At 39.7% G+C, this 18,724-nt stretch overlaps 1 protein-coding gene across 1 annotated transcript; it reads right to left on the reverse strand.

Annotated features, from left to right (window-relative positions):
- Nucleotides 1-12,368: 12,368 nt before the first annotated feature.
- On the reverse strand, nt 12,369-18,657 carry SEC13 (SEC13 homolog, nuclear pore and COPII coat complex component). The gene is made up of 8 exons (XM_009283749.2): nt 18,559-18,657; nt 17,651-17,766; nt 17,036-17,187; nt 16,143-16,276; nt 15,178-15,311; nt 14,550-14,670; nt 13,591-13,737; nt 12,369-13,228 (listed from the first exon to the last, which is right to left on the reverse strand). Exons 1-8 carry the CDS (start codon nt 18,643-18,645, stop codon nt 13,118-13,120), a joined length of 1,002 nt encoding a protein of 333 aa, XP_009282024.1. The 5' UTR covers nt 18,646-18,657; the 3' UTR covers nt 12,369-13,117.
- Nucleotides 18,658-18,724: the final 67 nt, after the last annotated feature.

Consider the following 18,724-nt stretch of genomic DNA (forward strand, 5'->3'; position numbering starts at 1 on the left):
GGTGTCAGGCAACAGTGAAATAGATGCATTTCCTAACATTTGATGAATCGTGTTGCCTGGTGCTATTTCTTATACAGTTGCTGCTGTCTGTTAAAGTAAATGGTAAATTTGCCTAAATTGAAAGACTAGACAACACTTTCAAGCATTTCAGTAAAGTGCGTGTACAAGGACAACCCAACCACACATGACATTGATCTATATGCATTATTAAGTAGAATCTTTTTGTGTTTACAACTTGAACTTGCAGTTTGAAAATTCAAAAAAGTATTTCAAGATATAATTCCTACAGGAGAATATTATCATTCAGAGAAAACAACTGCAGTATTATCTATGCAAAGCTCTTTAGAAAACCTTAAGGTACTCACAGTGTACTTCTCATATGTTCACCCAGTGGTGAGTAACCCTAATCCTGAGCTGTGCAAGAGGCTCATCAGAGCGGGAGAAAGGAGCTGTAGAGCCCCGCGGAAAATCAGTGTTTGCATTTGTGGGAGGTTGCATTTGACAGGCTGGGAAAGGTGAAAAGCAAGTAGAAGAGAAAATGGCGTGACGGCATAGCTAAATCAATAATAACAATTCTCATTGATGACATGCTCATCCCCATGCACCAGCTTGCATACAATCAAATGTGTATTTCGTATTTTGTGTGCTGTTCTGCACAATGCCCTTGTCCAAACTGATGTCTTGCAGCTGCAGTAATCCATACAGTACAATCCATGTGACTTTCACAGCATTCCCAAGTGATACAAATATCTTTTTTTCTCTCGTTAAGTCCTCTAATTAATAACGCCTGTCCTGCTGAGAAAAGGCTTGGTACAAAAGCCCACAGCAGACCCCAAGCCGCTCCTCAAGCGCATTCTCTGCGCTTCCCGCCCGCGGCAGAGGCTGGAGGCCGCGCCCTCACAGCTGCGGGCCGGGCTCCTCAGAGGGCCGAGCCCAGAGCCCGCGGGTGCCCCGGGTCCCGTAGCCCACCCCACAGCGTGTTTCTGCCCGTGCTGTTACCACTGACCCTTTCCTGCGGAGCGGTCCGAGCGCGGCGCAAACGGGCTCCGCTGCAGCCGGCCGGGGACCGCCATGGCGGGGCTGAGAGGAGCGAGCAGTGGGGCGGGGCGCCCTTCCCGCCCTTCCCGGCGCGCCCGGCATAGCCTCCCGACGCCAACGGCGGCCGCTGGGCCGCTCCAATCGGCGCCAGGACTGGCCCCAAGGTCCCGCCTTCGGGGCGGGGCTGTCTCCTGAGGGGCAGACTCCCCGCTCGCCCTGAGGGGCTGCGGGATGGGCTTGTAACTTAAAATGTAGCTTAAAACTTTCTGCTAAACCCTATCAAATAACGGTTACCTGTGTCTAAAAGCACCAAGATTTAGTCATAGTCTTTAAATATATATATGTATATAATTATGTACTGTTATCATTTGCCATTCAGTCCCGCAAAACTTTTGTTATCAGTGAGATCCTGTAGTCTTGAGTTCTGTTATTGAAAACAAGCCTGTAGATGCACATGTAAATGAAAATTTCAGGTTTCTGCCATCATTTCCTTTTTTGCCAGTTAATAACTCTTGGAGGGAAATCTAATGTCATCTGTTCACTTACTTGAAAGACTTCTAGTGTTGTTCCTGTCACTCCTATTTTTAGTTATGAAGTAATGTTTCTTTGTGGAAGTCTTTCAAATCTTGACTTCCTGTTCTTGCAACAAGCTGCGAGAATGAACATAATGGATTGAGAAAGTACTTCACTTTAATTACAAAGCTGAGGTAAAAATCCTTTGTTGCAGCAGAGCTACTTTATTTTTTTGTTTCGCTTACTGTAGTTGGTTGCTTTCTATAGACCCTCAGGCTTTCTAAAAGGCAGATTATCTTAACAAGTCAGACAATGAAACCATGACATACATCAAGTTTGCATTTTGTGTTGGCCGGTTGTATTCTCTTGAATTATTTACCCTTTTTGTTATCTGTATAATTCGGTAATGTTGTCTGAACCTCATTTAGTATCCTGTAATGTCTGATGGTCATTTAATACTTCCACTCAGGTAGACAAATACTGATGTGTGTTATTGTAAGCATAAGCGTGATGTAAGCAAAACTGCAGGGACTCAGACTGCTCCATTTCCAGTTATCGCCCTGGCTAGACGCAGAGTTCTATAGCACCTTCCCCTTTCTTGGGAGGGAGGGAAAACTTCTCATCCTTTAGGTTGTTCTTCTCCCCTAGGTCACATGCTATCTGTTTAGTCGTTCATAACCGCTTAAACATGTTACTAACAAATACACTTTTTCATTTATTATCCAGCTTGAAAATAAACCTGAGTGTGACGAGGTAAATATTGTGCAACTAACAGAAAATAAGTGCGACTTGAGAGAACAACAGACTGAAGATCACAGGAAGAAGAAAAAAAGCATCGGTGATCCACAGTAACGTGCCTTGAGGCACTCAGAGTGTGTTCAGAAAGCCAGCGGGGGAATGGTCAGAAAGGAGGTATCTCCACCAGGTGAAGTTCAGGCTGATAGCACGGTCACTGGAGGAGCCTCTCCAAAGTCTGCATTTGTGGACGAACCAAGTCTGAGTTTTGTTGTTTGGTTTTATTTTAAAAAAGGTGGTGAGTATTTCTTTTTTGAATGGATGTGTTGAAATATTTTTTGGGATCTTAATGGTTAGCAACTTTCTGAAAAATTTTAAATTAAGAGGATGAAATATTTTTAGTCTGTTTCTTACTCTAGGAATTTCCTGGTTTTGTAAAGCCCAGTCTAGTGATGTACCATTACGGGGGGGAGGGGAAGCATTAGATCATTCTTTAGATTGGGGAACTATTACAACTGAAGTGACTGGATATTTTCCACTTACCTAATCTATAAAGAATTAAACAAGTAAAGTCATGATAAAATAGTAGCTGCTTATTTTGAGAGACTCTTGATTGTTATTTCTTTAATGTGAAGTTACTATCAATTTTTTTTTTTAATAGGAACTGGGTTGATTATAGCTTAATTAGTTACTTTATTTCCTTTTCACAATTGAATAACCATCTCAAATTAGTGGAAGAAGACAACTTTTACTTCTCTTAAGGGTTTTGGAAAACAAAAGTAATACTGCATCCTCTTCAATTTAGGGAGATTGATTACAGCTGAAGGTGAGTCCCGTGGTGGCTGCATTTGCCTTTTCCTAATGTGATATATATGTTATTTTAATATATATATCAATTTCATCCATTATCTCAAATCATTAGTAAGAACGAACTGCAAAGAAATAAGTATATTCAGCTGCAGCATGAAAAAAATCTTAATTGTGGGCACTTAAGTAATACTGGAATAGTGCCCGACCCCAAGATAGCTTCTGGTTAGGGAAGTCTGGGTGAATGACTTGGGACTAACACAGAAACGCATTCTTCCTTTTCCTCCTCCCCTGCTGCCCTCCCATCCAAATAATACTTAAGGATGTAATCAAATATTTGTGTAACTTTGTGGATGGCTCCAGGTCACGTAAGAGTGCTTTGTCATACTGCTACCGAGTGCATAAAGGAACATTGTTTTAGGGGTTCTTTTGCTTTTCAACCCTGTGAGAATCCATTCCTTTTGGTTGCTGAAATCTGAGGAGAAAGATGAGTTTGGTGAAGTTCTTGACTTGATTGGAAACATTATTACCAAGTGAATAGACACTGGATCTGGGTTGGCAGAGAAAAAAAACCGTGCTTTTACTTTGACTTTTGATTGTGGGGGTTTTGTTGTTGTTGAATAATTCCTCGCGTCTTGGCTAGATCACCTTCTTGGCATTTGTTGTATGCAGTATTTGGCTTAGGACAACCAGTTGTAGTGAATACCCAGGTAATTACCCAGCTTCTATTAGATGTTTTTACCTCAATGTCATTGCTCAGAAATAAGATAACAAGAATGCCAGTTTTGAAATTATCTGTACTGTGTCAGAGGGATGAGATCTAGCTTATTTTTTTTTTCAAATAGATTGCATAATTGTTTTGGAAAAATCCTAGAGCAGATGTCGTAGGAGTAACATAGGATATTCTGGTTTTCTGTACCAGTCCAAATTGTACCACACGAGCACTTCCTGAGCGGTATGATCGCAGTGAGAGTTGAGGTTGCCTTTTTTAAAACTCATGTCAATATGGGCAAAAAGAAGAATTTTAGGAATTTTTCAGTGATTGATGCTAGCGTAGTTCACTGATGCCAACCCAAATATCTGTGTGCCAGCTCATTCTGATAATCATGCAACTTACTGTTCTTGAAAGTGTTCTATCGACATTTTGGTTCTTTTTTCCATTTGGTTTGCAACTCAAATGGAAAGAGATGCTAGAGCAAATCAAATTTAGTATAAAGTTTTAATTGAAAAAAGTCTCCTGAATTGTTGGTACTTACAAATGAGTTTTGCATTGAAAATGGCATGTATTCCGTGATGTACACACACTTTTAAGAGAAGTCTAGAGATGGGCAAATAACGATACACCAGAAATACTGAACTAAATCACTTCTGCCTCAGTATGCAAGGATCCTTTAATATATTAGACAGTTTAAACTGTTGAAATTGTGAGTCAGGTGCTAACTGCCTTCTGTGGATGTGGTGATAGGACAAGTGGTAATGGTTTTAAACTAAAAAAGGGGAGATTTACATTAGATACAAGGAAGAAATTTTTTGTGATGAGGGTGGTGAGACACTGCAACAGGTTGCCCAGAGAAGTTGTGGATGCAGTCAAATTGTAATCATGCTAGTCCAGTGCTTTGCTCTTCAGGCATTGCTTTACTGGCAGCTACAGTGTCGTAGAACTGTTCCTGGAGCACTTCTGTGGAATTTACTGCTTTGCTTACTTATTTTTCTGCCTCCAAAGCAAGAGAGACTGTACAAAAAATCTCTCTGAGCAGAATACTTGGAACAAAATAGGGAGCATCCGTTTCTACTAGGCAGGTTAGAAAGCACCCGAGAACCGTTTTGTCTACTTGTCCTGTTGTGCACTACTAGGTTATACTACCCTCTTGAGGTTGATGTCGTATTTGCAAAGGAGAAAATACTGCGCACATTTATAGGTCCAAAGTTTTTTCTCTAGATCACCAGGAAACATTGTTGGGGTTTTTTTGTGTTGCCTTTTTTGTTTGTTTGTTTGTTTGTTTGTTTTTATTGTTGGGGGTTTTTTGTGTTGCCTTTTTTGTCTGGTTGTTTGTTTTTTTTAAAAAAAAAAAACCTTAGAATGTTATGCTCAATAAGCTGAATAAGCAACACAGCATAATAGCCTGTGCCTCAATTTTTATTCTGTAGACTAGCTTAGCCATATTTTTTCTTCTTGGTGAGTAGACTGTACCCTGCACAACTCTGTCAGAATTCTAGAAATAGCGATCCTAACTACAGTGCTTCTTATTTTAAGAAAGGATTTATGCAGTATCTCTGGCTGACAGTTTCCTTCCTGTACTGTTGGGCAGCTTATTGGCTGACTGTTTCCATGGAATATGCTTGGAAAACAAGTGTAAAAATAACACAAGCAGTAGATCTGTTGTGGAAGTGAGGATTAGAGTTCAGCATAATAAATGCAACTTCAGTGCTCTTTCTGACTCTCCCCTTTCATAACACTTCTGCAGGTTTCAAAAAGTACGTGTCTACATCCTTACCCTGGGCTAGTCTTGTTTTAGTCTAGAATTGTTTACTCTTTTCCACTCTGCTTCCCCCTTCACTTATAATTCTCATTTGCCTTCTGGTGGAGTATAGCACAAGATGGGGCTAGTGGCATCAAAGGGATCACTTCATTTAGGTGATTAATTCTGTGACAGGAAAAGGGAACATGTCTAATAAAACTTGCCGTTGTATTTACATGTATCACATTAGCCTGTTAAAGAGTACTTTATAGAATGTCTTCAGGAGGAAATTCTAGAAAATGTTCATGGATTATCAGATGTCCATCTGGGCTGAGGTACAGAAAAGAACATCTACTACATTGGAGCATACTGGTTTAGGCATTTGAAGGCATGAAAAATTACCTTGTACCTCTGATGTATGCACCAGTATGCATATGGTTCTGAATCCAAACAAGCTAACTGGAAACATTATTTTCTTTTTTTCTTTTTTTAACTGGAAGAGATATTAGATGCTTTCCTTGATATGATTCATATTAACAAATCCCTTGGCAATTAAGCTAATTTGGCAACTGAAAGTTGAGTCCTTGTCCATCTAGTTTGTGTAGTTTATTACATGAACTATCTAGTTTGAGCTACTCTTAAAAAACAAAAAACAATGCCACAAGTAATTGCAGTTTCAGCATAAGCTTTATTCTCTATTATAGATGTGTATAGAAGTGTAAGAAGAGGTTTCCACCAGTTTTAGAAAGGATTCATATAGCCTTCAAACACATCATTTGGAATAATCACTATATTTACTAAGGAAAAGAGAGAAAATAAGAGAATAAGCCTACATGTCGGCCTGTGATTAACCTTGCCCTTTTATTATTTTTGGCTCTAGGTCTCGTATTCTTCCTTAAAAGATAATCTGTTCCAGTGTCTGTCAGGGCAAACTGCTCAGGTTCGCATACTTCTTTCTTCTTTAGACTTGTGAAATGAGTAATAATTTCATTTTTAAATAAAATTTTAAACAAAACAGGCCATCTAGTGCTATCTTTGTCCTTCATCTTCCCTCATTTTTTCATCTGAGTTTCTAAAAAGACAAAAGATAAAGATTATTTTGACAGATTATTTTGATAGTCTTAATATTTTTCTGAAAATCCTGTTTTGATAATCTGTCTAGAAGTTCTACAAGTGCTCAACCGAAGGTAGAAGATAAGGTGGCTTTCACGTAGTTACATTCTATAAGGACACATACGCATAAGACTTATTTGTGTAATGGCCATAGAAGTAGCCCTTCAGAAGGAATTCAGAGGAAAACGGAAAGAGGAGCTTGGGGGAAGACTTGGGAGCCTGAAAAGCAGGGTGAAAGTAGAAGCATGAAGTGATTTGTAGTTGGAATGTGTAATGCAGATATTAAAACTGACATAAACATTAAAACAGAAGATTCATAAAGATCAGCTTAACATGGGTGAGTGCAAATAAAGTATGACAGGCTATAAAGGTAAAAAACAGGCAGCATGCAGTGGGAGTTGGTCACTAGAACTTTAGTTATCAGTGAATCTGCTAGAACTATCTTAGTTACAATTATGTTTTTAATACTTTGCACCATGAAAATTGTGAAGGTCTTAGCTGAGAAAACAGGGAAATGCTGGGATTTGAGGGAAGGGGGGAAAAAAAGATTGGTAGTGTAAGGAAAGGAAGCCTTCCCCTTCTGCCTAATATACTTGAATGTGATTCTTCAAAATTCAACTAGCAGTTTCTGAACATCAGATACTTAAGTGGTTCTCTTAGTGGTAACTTAGTCCCAATCACTTGTGAAATGCTGCCCCGAATGACTTGCATGACAAATTAGATGACAGAAGTTGTTTGGTTTATGTTGTTGGTGTTTTTGTTTGGGTTATTTTGTTTGTTTGTCTTTTTTAAAAGCTCTGCTTTAATGACTTGGTTGGCAGTACCTTTAGCATTCTCTTCAAGCACGTTCCCTAGCATCTTCTCCAGGGCTTGTCCACATTCTTGACACTCTTTTTCTGTTATCTTGACTCTGATTTCAAAGGGAACATTAAACTATAAAAACATTAAAAGGCAGAGTTTAACAGACAAGTTCTGGACAAGGACAACTTAATTTTATTCACGGGAATGATGATAAGCAAGAGGTATAAAACGTTATTCCATCTATTCGCTTATTAGTGCTGAGATGTAATCAAAATCTCAGAAACAGGGTGTATAGCTACTGCAGACCAAACTACACAATAAACTGGAGGAAGGAAAACTTTACAAGGAACTCGCATTATTATATGTTAGTTCTGAAATGTAAGTGAATCCTAAATAGGAGATTGTGATCTGAATTACTGCTGCTAATTTTCAATTATTTCATACTATCAATGCCGGCAGTTTTCATGTGCCCTTTCCTAGTTGCCTTTCAAGTTAAAAATGACTGTAGTTTTAATTTGTACTGCCTCCTGTGACAGAAATTGTATTACCCAACCCCATCCCTTAAATGTGTATGTGAGCAAGAAGAAAAAATACAAACCTTAATTTCAGTACTGTTACTGTCGTCTTCTGCCCCTGCTTCATCTGTATCCCAAAAGCCTTCTGTGCCTCGACGATGTAATTGTGCTGTGGGTTTCTTTGGACCATTTTGTTGCTAGAAAGAAAGCAAAATAACATTTATATACTCTTTCCATAGTCAAACTAGTCTGTAGTGGGGAAAATAGAACCCCTAATTAACACAGATGCAGCAAATTAGCTGAAGGCATTACACACTTACGTATGTATGATATGTAGGTCTATAATAATTGTACTACCATTGCTGCATGCACTTTAATAGGAATTTGGTTTAAGGGTTCCTTAAAGAACAAGCACCTTACAGTTAATTTCCAAAGAAGATGCCAACAAATCATTTAAATGAATGCTTTCTCTTCAGTTGTTCTTTTTTTCCAGATTATTAATTCTTAGTGAATGAGATTAGATACATATTCTCATAGCATGAATACAATGCTAATCGTTTGTTACAGAAGTTCTCTGGAATAACTCCTTCCTCTTCCAGAAAATCAATCTTCTAAAAGCTTCTCTGAACACTGTAAAGAATATTGGTTTTATGGACTTATAGATGAGGACAATCTTGAGAAAGTATTTTTCTGAATTTTTTTACCTGCGCTTTTTTATATTCAGGGCTTAAAAAACTAGAGCCAGCCAGAGTAGTTTCTGTCCAGAGGATGCTGTAAAGAATAATTCCCAGCAGAGTACCTCTGAGAAACATGATTATTTTCGTGAGGCAGGATGTCAAACCTGAAAGCATAGGTTGAAAAATTAAATATATTTTACAATCTTTGTATTTAATTGAATCCAAATCCAGTGAAAATCTGTCTCCTGACTTGAATGACTTGAAATTATTTCTAAAGATGGATGTATAAAGTAAACATAATCTTTATATGCTAAAGGTAAAAATATCCTGTCCAAAAGAGATTATTGTTTACAGTGTTTTCTTCTCTAACTAAGATATAGTAACTGGAACAGACAGGTTAGTGGAGAGGAATTACACAGGAAAACCGGCAAAAGCTGAAAATGCTGTAAAACTTTACCTGGTTAGTTTCGTGGCTTCACCAAACAGCTGCTTTCTGAAGCACTTTATATATTGAGTGGAGTATTTGTTCTGCATTACAATATTCCTGGAAATGCAATATCTGGTATGTATTTAAATTCCTTGGAAACTTGGCCTGCTTCTAAGATAACAAAATAAAAAAAAAAGTGAAAACAGTGCATAGATCCATTGCTGCACTTATTTTTATGTATAGTGAAATTGTGTAGGGAATGAAGTGAGAGTTTCCTTTTTTCCTGTGGCATTAACATTGTTCCTTTTAAAAATTAATTCATAGCTGTAACATTTATTTTTCAAAAAGGAAAAGCCCCAAACCCTTTTTATTATCTGAGGTGGTGTAACAGAAATGGAGAAGTTGAGCTTTATTCCTGACCTGCGGTGGCAGCTGTGTTTCTCATTTTCACCTTTAAGTGCATTCCCTCACTTCTGTATTCTCTCCCAGGTTCTGTTTTATCAGATTTTGTTGTCTTTTGCTGGAAGACCGAAACTGAAAATGATACCTAGGAAACTTGGCTTCCATTACACTAAAAACAGAATATTAACAAATTTTTAAAACTTCAGTGAAAATTAGTAGCAATGGCTGAGGGTCTATAAAAATCCCATGAAGAGAAATTGGGAATTTTTTTTTTTCAACTTGAGAGAGAGTAAGAGAAAAGGAATATATGATGAAGGATGACAAATTTGCAACTTCTGTTGCTCGTGTTCTACTGTAACTTGAATGACATAGCTGATTTGTAGGATCCATTTTACACCGCAGCCTCACAAACTTCCAGTAGTAGGATTGAGGTAGGCATGGGAAATGTGCAAAGATGGGAAGATGAGGAGGAATGTAGTTAATCAGATTTGCTATTGGAGAAAATGTAACGTGGAGCCATTTATAACCATCTTAACTGTGCTCTGGCCAAATAAGACTCTGTATCTTTAGCCCATCTGTGGAGTTGGAAAACTAGTTTTATTTCGGGATGCACTTCCATTTGTTTTCTTCTGCAAACATGATTTAAGAGCTTTCCTCTTTCTGTGTCTCATGTTGTGGCTTTCTGGTTGATTATTTCAAATATTGTGCAGTCATGCTGTAAATCAGATTTGTGAAATGATCCAAATTTTAAAAGAAAATCACTTCTTAAATGTGACTGGTATCAGCTGAATTGGTAAAACTGAGGAAGCTAGTAACTGTGATAAGGGAGCTGAAGACAATGGAGGTGATGGGTCAAAAACCCTGCTAGCAACAAAGCTAGGTTAAAACTCTGATAGAGTTAATCTTCATCTTGGCTTTTATCTGAGGGCTTGTTAATAAAAATACCCGATAGCACAAAGAAAGCAGGCAGAGCTTCTGGATCCTACCAGAAACCACAAGGAGGCAGAAGGCCCTTGCATTTTCATAGCACACTTGTGTTTTGTTCTGGGCTGGCCCCAGAATCAAGCTATTTCTGGATTCCAAACACGACAGGGAGATAGATGTGTTCCCTGTAGCTTCCGGGAGCTTGATCTTTGGCTCAGCATCTTCTGCTTTATTAAGGCCTGTCAGGACTCCAAAGTAGTGAGGAAAACAGAAGTGTAGGATATGAATTTAGATAGGCTGTTGTACAAAACAGTGTGGTAACTCCTGCGGTTTTGTTTGTTTTCTAAGTTTCAAGTGACCACATTTGCCATTAAAGACAGCCTAGTTACCGGTGTATTAGTAGGAGACATGCCAGAAACTTCATAAACTTAACAATGCAGATTGAATGACAGAACTTTATTTCTTCTGTGGAAACTCCTTTCAGTCATCACAAGACACAAACTTTTCTTCTTCTCAGGCTAGATAGTGAAAGGAAGAACGATGGTGCACTGTGGGCACAGGAAAGACCACGCTGGCGTTCATCAGACTGAGTAGCAATTTTAAGTTCTTCAGTGTGAAACTTATGTTGAGTCTATTCTCTTTCTCTCTTTCTTTTCCCCAATCCTGACCCCAAGTATGAGAAGGAGGGGATTAGAGATCCAAAAACATGAAGGCTATTCTCAAGAGCAACTGAAAAACTTTCACCTAATGCTTATATTTGCAATGAATAAACTGTATAACTCTTAAATAATCTTTTATCAATTGTAATTGTTGGGGATACTTTGATCATTACTTGAAACAATTTTAATACATTTCATCTTAAGTATGAAGGGATAACAGGCTCAACTGGGCCTTGCTGCTAAGTAGGTTTGAATTCTTAAGTATTAAAACTCATAAAATATAAGGATAACTTTTAATAGGGTGAATTGTGGAACCTAATACCCCCACAGGCAAAAACTTTTCTTGTGTACTTAAGGAGTTAGTGCTCTTTTTCCTTAGAATGAGGTGTGGTAAAAGCTAACTAAGAATGAGGTTTCATTTTTGAGCGTTTTTATTGGAGGTAATGTGCTTGATTTCAAGTTTGTATAGTTTCCATAGCAGCTAAAGCCAACCCAAAACCCTCTTAGATGACCAGGTACTCTGTATCAAAGAAGAACAAGTGGGTATGGCACTGGGAATGAAAGGCTGCCTGTTCAGCTTTGCAGTTATGAGCTTAGTAGAAATGGAAAACAGCTTGAAAGAAAATAGTGCTTTGCTGTATAATTTGAAATGGAACTGTTTGAATGTAATGCTAATTTCTAGAGGAGTTGATTCTTTTTTTTGGGGGGTAAGGCTACAGTGCATTTAAACAAGAACAGGAATGTTGCATACTTCTGTTGGTATACAGAAAGATAATTCATGTATGTGTTTCTGTGAGAGCAACTAGGATATTATTTGGCTAGTACAGATAACTATCATAACATTAGGTTTGTTTTTCTAGAAAAGAGGGTATATTATCTTGACTATGCCAAAACAAAGACTGTGTCTAGGAACCACTACCTTGGAGAAGGAGGAAGGCTGTGAATTGTTCACTTGTGTTGCTTCAGCGCAACTGAAGAATAAAGGGAAAATGTGACGTTTAAGTACTTTCCCTCTTGGAGGGGAAGAGTGCTTCAGCTTTTAGCTGAAGACATACTGAAATGTGGTTTGTTTGAGCCTAATATGTTTGCCTGAAGTGCAATGGCACATAAGTTTAACAAGGCAAAAATTTGTTCTTTCTTACACTATATACAGTGTTAGTCTCTAGTGGACTAATACCTTCCCAGCTATTACAAAACCAATACCATGGATGGGAGGACACCACGACTGTGGCTTGACTGAAGGCAGACAGCTTTGACAAGTCCCCTGTGAAAAGATTATTAAATACAGCACACCAGGCTTTAACCAATAGGACTTTATTCTGTTGGTAGCTCAACAAAAACAACTGAGGTACAGTACAGAAGTGTGTCTAAAAGAAAGAAATCTTCAAATTATGGTTTGATTTATTGATGTTGGTTAAATAACCAAGTTTGAGATTATTGCAAAGCAAAAGACATATGCATTCCACTACTCCTTTTCATCTTCAGGAAAGCACAGAGACTTTCACATATCCAAGCACATTATTTTCAGGAAGATCTAAGCACTACTTCACTACTACTAGAAGGGCTAGCTAGCATGCTGTCATCTAATGCTGAGAACTCCACCAGCCCTTCCCCTCACTTGAAACAAAGTTCTGGCCTTTGAAGGGACAGAGTATTTGTCCCCTCGCACAAAGGAGTTCACCCCTCACCACTATGATAGCCTCCTCCTGTTCCTACTCGAGTGCCTGAAGTCTGACCACAGCATATCCAATTAAATTTGACCCCTAAACCAGAAAAGCAGGGGACAGTTTCTACAGCATCAAGGAGTAGTATAAGGCACAGCACTTTGCTATGCACTTTACCTTAAATTTAAGGGAATGTCAATTAAGGCTGATTATCAACATATTGTAGCCTCCCAGTAATAGTTATAGAGCGCTCATAAAATTGGATAATTGTTGTTTCCCATGTTCATGTCCAGTTTAGATAAAATCAGTTCTCATCCGGTTCAAGAAACATTGCAAATCAGGTATAGTGATCACTTGTTGCAGCTGGAACATTCACTCATGCATCACTGCTCATTCTGCTGCCCCTCTGTAACGGCAGACACCCCTCCTTGGCCCTTGTTGACATCACTGATACACGCCCACAGTCCGTCTACTGATTCCTTCCATAGCGTCACCTCAAAAACAGATCAGGAAGAAGTTTCAGCCTTAATACATTCTCAGTTTCCCATTTCCTTGCAACCACCATGTCACTAGTTGGTGATAGTCTACAGTTACAGAAGTCAAGTGTCGCAGCATTGTTCTAAGTATCAAGTTAGTTGTTGCTGTATACTGAATAATCATCCAGTGGTAAAGGGAGAGCATGTGAATTCTGCTGTTAGTACCCTACAAAATAAAGTTAAGCCTGCATTTCTAATCTCCGGTAAGGACTAAGAACGCAGTGCAAACAGTTTGCCAAAGGTTAGGGTCTTCCTCCCCTTTTGGTAAGTCAAAAGAAAAAGTGGCATGAGGGAGTAAAAGCCAAGGCAACAGTACTCACTTTATTGTCTCCTCCAGACACTGCAAGAATATTTGCAGTAATGGACCAACTCACATGCCAGACAACATCATTGAACTTGTGCAGCAACTTTGGTGACCATGAATTTCCAGAGGCATCATCACATGTCCATATAAACACTCTGCCATCCTACAAAAGCAAGCAGACCGAGGTGGTTGGACCACTAGTTATAACACAAAAAAAACAACCTTGATTGCACTTAATGGCTACACTTCCAAATCACAGCTCTGATATGAACCCTACATGTGTTTACATGCATTTTTGCTCAACACAGCAAAGGGGCTGTTTTCTTACTATAGCTGTAAGCAAGACAGGAGTACAGCTTTCTGATGAGAAAAGCTACATGCAAAAGGTGACTTGTAAACACCAGGGAAGAGCTCCCAAAATCCATATATATCAGCTGAATGGTTCCGCAGAATGAGATTTTGCTTTCCAGTCACATGACAGCAAGTTAGCAGCTTACTCAGTAGTCTTCCTGCTATTAAAAAAAGCATTTACAGAATTATTAGCAGCAAGAACGCTACAGTCAATAAGGTGGTTGAGGACACCAGAGCTGATTAAGAATGCCAGTTATTAGAAAACAGTATTTTTAGCTGGAAGTTAAGGAATTTGATCCAGAGACATTAAAATACAACTTTAGTTTGAAGGTCATCCTCATAGTGAGACCATCCTGCTCATGATTTTCAAAATAAAAGATAGTCTTTGGTACAGAGCCACACACACAAACCTTTGTCCAGAAATGCTTCCACTGGGCTTCTGAGTTTGGGAGGAACAGGAATCAAAGGCTCTTATGCACAGACCCAGGTATAGCAAAGGGTTGCCAAGAGGACGTGTTACAGCAGTTCTATCCTTACTATTCCTTTACTTCCTTCCCCTTTTCTCTAGTAAATTGAAGCGAGGGCATTGAGAGCCTGCCTCTGCCACTCCAACAGAAGCCTCACCTGTGAGCAGCTAGCAATGGTACTTGTTGGCAAACCTATGGATGGAGCCCAGGCTACATCTCGAACCCAGTCACTATGAGCCTCCAGCTTCTGCTCTTCTTTCCACTGACCATCTTCCTCCCTGAAAACACATTTATACAGTCAGAAGGGTGGCAGCAGCAGCCAGTCATATTTCTCATCTCCTGTTCTGGAAGGCTTTGGTTTTGTAGCTTTCAGACTCCTGATTATCCAGATAGTACAAAGCACAAGTGTTCCCCACTCTTCTCCAAAAAGCTCTATGGCTTAAACTGACAAAACCCCTTCCAGGGGAGAGAAAGCAGCATAGGCAAAGAGTATTTGATCTTCAGTTACCGTACAGAAATCTGCGATTGTCCAAGTGACAGAGGTAATCAAAGACAATTAGAAAGCAACTTTCCAAGACAAGATTAAGCAGGGCTGACACAAATTGCTATAATCATGTGAGAGATAGTACATCACTAAGTTGTCTCAATTTTTAAAGCACTTCTCTATAACAATAATTCAAAGATGAAAGCACAGAGGTGCCGAAAATATTACTAACAGGGACATCCAAAGACTATAAAGGATATCACGTTTTCTAAGTTCTTAAGTCTGGCAATAGAGCACTTACTTCCAGATCTTGACAAGGTTGTCACAGCCACCAGATGCAAATCTTTTGATGTAGTTTGGTTTTTGACCAGACGGTTGTTCTATAAGGCTTCCTGGTACAACAGCAGGAGCCCAGCTAACTGCATTACATCCAATCTATTTAATGAAGAAAAAAAATCATTATTAGAAGTTGCTTACGTTAAATAAATAAAAACTGCTGAGGGGGCAAAGGACACCTAGCATACTCTCTATTGGGGGTGGGGTGGGGGGGTGGGTGTTGGAAATAAGCCCGTCTTAGGAAAATCGGAGTCTTGCACAATGCTGGATGGATACAGGATGAGTAAGAAATCCAGATACAGTCTAGTCTCAATAAGGCACTTATTCAGAAAGCCTTAGGTAGCTAAATAACTGTTTTATGTGCAAATATTGTCTTGGATATGTAAACAGTGGGGACAGAGATATAAACTGAAAAAACCCAAGACATACGCAGTTGCTAAGATTTAGGAATGCAGGAGTAGAAGCAACCTGTGGGTCCGGAGCCCAATTTCCTTTTATTGAGAGCCACTGCCATTAGCTTATCAAGTTCTGCGTAAGCAAAAATCTCCACTATTTTGGGAAAAACATGAGTCCTGCAGTTTTTCCAGCTTCAGTTTATTCAGTCGGTTGGTACAGGTGTTCTTAGTACCAAAGCCATTTCCTACCAGGTAATTTCCGGAACTGGGTTTAACAATAACGCTTAATAAGCAAGTATTATCAGTGCTGTTTAGTAACCTTCACCTGTCTTGTTTTCTACTTCATTTTAGTGACTACAAAGTATACCTTCCCACTCTGGATTAATTTAAAACAAGTTAGTCTTGATTCTGGAAAATGTTTCACATCATTTCATTGTATTTCAGTATTTACCTAGTCTACAAGTTCCTTGAGGCATCAACTTGGTGCTATCTGTAGCTCCAAGAACCCTGTACTGCTCCAAAGGAACAGACTTACCGTATGTGCATTGCTGATCTTTTTGACTTCCCATTGCCCGTCACCTGTGTAGCTCAATAACGAAATGGCCCCATCAGAGCTCCCGCAGGCCAGAATCAATCCATAGTCATGTGGTGCCCAGCAGACAGAATTCACTGTGGAGGGTGAGACAGACTGGATTACAACACGGTGACTACCTAAAATTGACTAACCAAATCACTGACTAGTATTAGTGGAATAGTCACTAAAAGTGAGCAGCTTTGCAAGCTAAGAATAAGAGTCTTAGCATTCCTGAATTTCAGCAAAGCCAGTCAATTAACATTGTTTACTGAATGACAGAAAACTGCCTTTATTTTTGGCACCCTTTTAGAAAGAGAACACCAAAAGAGCACTCTTAATGAGAGATTAAAAACTCTTGACTATCCCCTGCAACAATGAAGAGTATCGCTGACTCCAGAACAAAAGCTGAATAGCAGGCATAGTATTTAAAGTCTAGATTAGCAACAGAACAAAGCTGGAGACTTCTCAGATCTGCATGTAGGAGGACCAATCGTCTGAACAAAACAGTTTCCACCATAAAACAAAACGCAGCATGCTAAAATACACTTTTTTCCTTTCTTCCTGTAGTGGATACACACAGTATTTTCCGCAAGAACCATCTTGTTTATTTGAAAGCTGATTTATTTGTAAAACAGCTCCTACGCAAACATCATATGAATCAGGACAGGAGGTTATCCAGCAATATGACATTATGTGAATGTTCTGTTTATGCTGAATAGACTTACTGTCTCTCCACTAATTTATCCCTGTCTGTTTGATAGAGGCTTTCTTCCGTAACACTGATGGGTTTATTCCAACCTTTCCGAATCCTCTCATATCCCCAGTCTCACTTCCCAGCTCCAGACCCCACATACCTGAGGAATCATGCCCCGTGTACTCATACGTCTTTTCCCAAGTGCCATTTTCTTCCTTCCAGATAATAACCTTCCTGTCATAGGAACAGGAAGCCAAGATATTTCCATACATAGGATGAGCCCAGGCAACCTGCCACACGGGACCTTCGTGCCTGCAAGAAACAACGCTATTTGGAAAAGCTGAGAGAAACCCATTCCAGTTGCGGCTGTTTCGCAGCCATCATTACTGTGAATCGGTGTTCTGCAAGCGATGAATGCAGCGACAGGAAGAATATGAGTAATGCCAAGATGAAAAACAGCATACAGGACAGTCAGACAAAGCCACTGCCATCAAAAACAGTTCCAAACACTTATCCTTGTATCAGCAATTAAGATTGTGAGTTTACTTCTTGAAAATTATAGGTGTCAAGTATTTAACGAATGAAAAAGTCCCAGTGTTATTTCTAACTGGCTCTCTGTCCCCCCCTCACAGCTCTGAAGAGTTGTTTAGCAACAGCCAGCCATAGCAATTATTACCTTGGAGGAATTTAGCACGCATCTTATGTTACCAAAAGGCAAAACGACAAAATATTAAAGATTTCCACAGATTAAAATCTTCTGTTCACGACACTTTACCCTCTCAGGTCCGCAATGAGGATTTGCCCTCCGTTCCGAACATCAAAGATTTTCACGGATCTGTCTGAAGAGCAGGTCGCTAACCGCGTGCCATAGTAATCCATCTGAGCATCATGCTGCAAGGCGACGGAAAAGCTGCTGTCAGCACCCGTGAGTTCTGCTTTGTTAACCAATCTTGTGACATTTTAAAAGTAGCTGTAGGAGTTGGACTGAGTCCCAGCATGGCCAGTTAAAAAGGGTAGTTTTTAAACAACCCAGACAAGCCACGTAAGTCATTATTTCCCCAACTGCTGTTTTCGCAAACCATACAAACGTTACGCGGAAGTAATCTAGGGAATCCCGGGCAGTAACGCACAGCACTTTCAGGAGAGGACAGGAAATTAGTGCCACTGACTGTAAAGCCTCGACCAGTTATGTGGTTTTGTTTAATATGTAAAGTGGATGTAAGAATACTGACCCCTCTTATTTATGTTTGAAACGTCATTATTTAACTGGGCTCCTTGATTCTATGAATTACTTTGAAATGTTTCCTCCTACCCGTACGTACACATCTGCTCCCGGAAACATCCACACAGAGGAAAATCAGTCTCATCTGCTCAAGTTCTGTACCGTTTAGTATATGCATACATATTGTGTCATAGAAACGAGCAGAAACAAGCCTAGGCATGAAAATTAAAGTTTTAAACAATTTCTCCTTCCCCTGGTAGCTACGTTTTCCTGTCTGCACGGCACAAAATAGCGTATCAGAATTTCAGACAGTATCCTCCGTCTGATATCCCCTGTGCCTCGTTTTATACAGGTACGTACATCACGCTCCTCACCCCCCATAACGTAGTTCTGTTAAAATGGGAGAGGGCGCAGGCGGCAGAGCGAGCGGTGCTCCTGTTAAAGCCCCCCAGCACACTTACTATCATGTCCTCGTGAGAGGTGTCCACGGTGTTAATTACCGAGACCTGCGGGGGAGGAGGAGAAACAACGACAAGTACGCCGCACATCAAAGCCTGGCGACTAAAACGGCAACGCGCGGCCGAAGGCGGAGAGCCTGCCTCTCACACCCCGCGCGGCACGCCCGCC

The sequence above is a fragment of the Aptenodytes forsteri genome, unplaced genomic scaffold (genome assembly GCF_000699145.1).
Source record: "Aptenodytes forsteri isolate BGI_AS27 unplaced genomic scaffold, ASM69914v1 Scaffold267, whole genome shotgun sequence".
Classification (NCBI taxonomy): Eukaryota; Metazoa; Chordata; class Aves; order Sphenisciformes; family Spheniscidae; genus Aptenodytes; species Aptenodytes forsteri.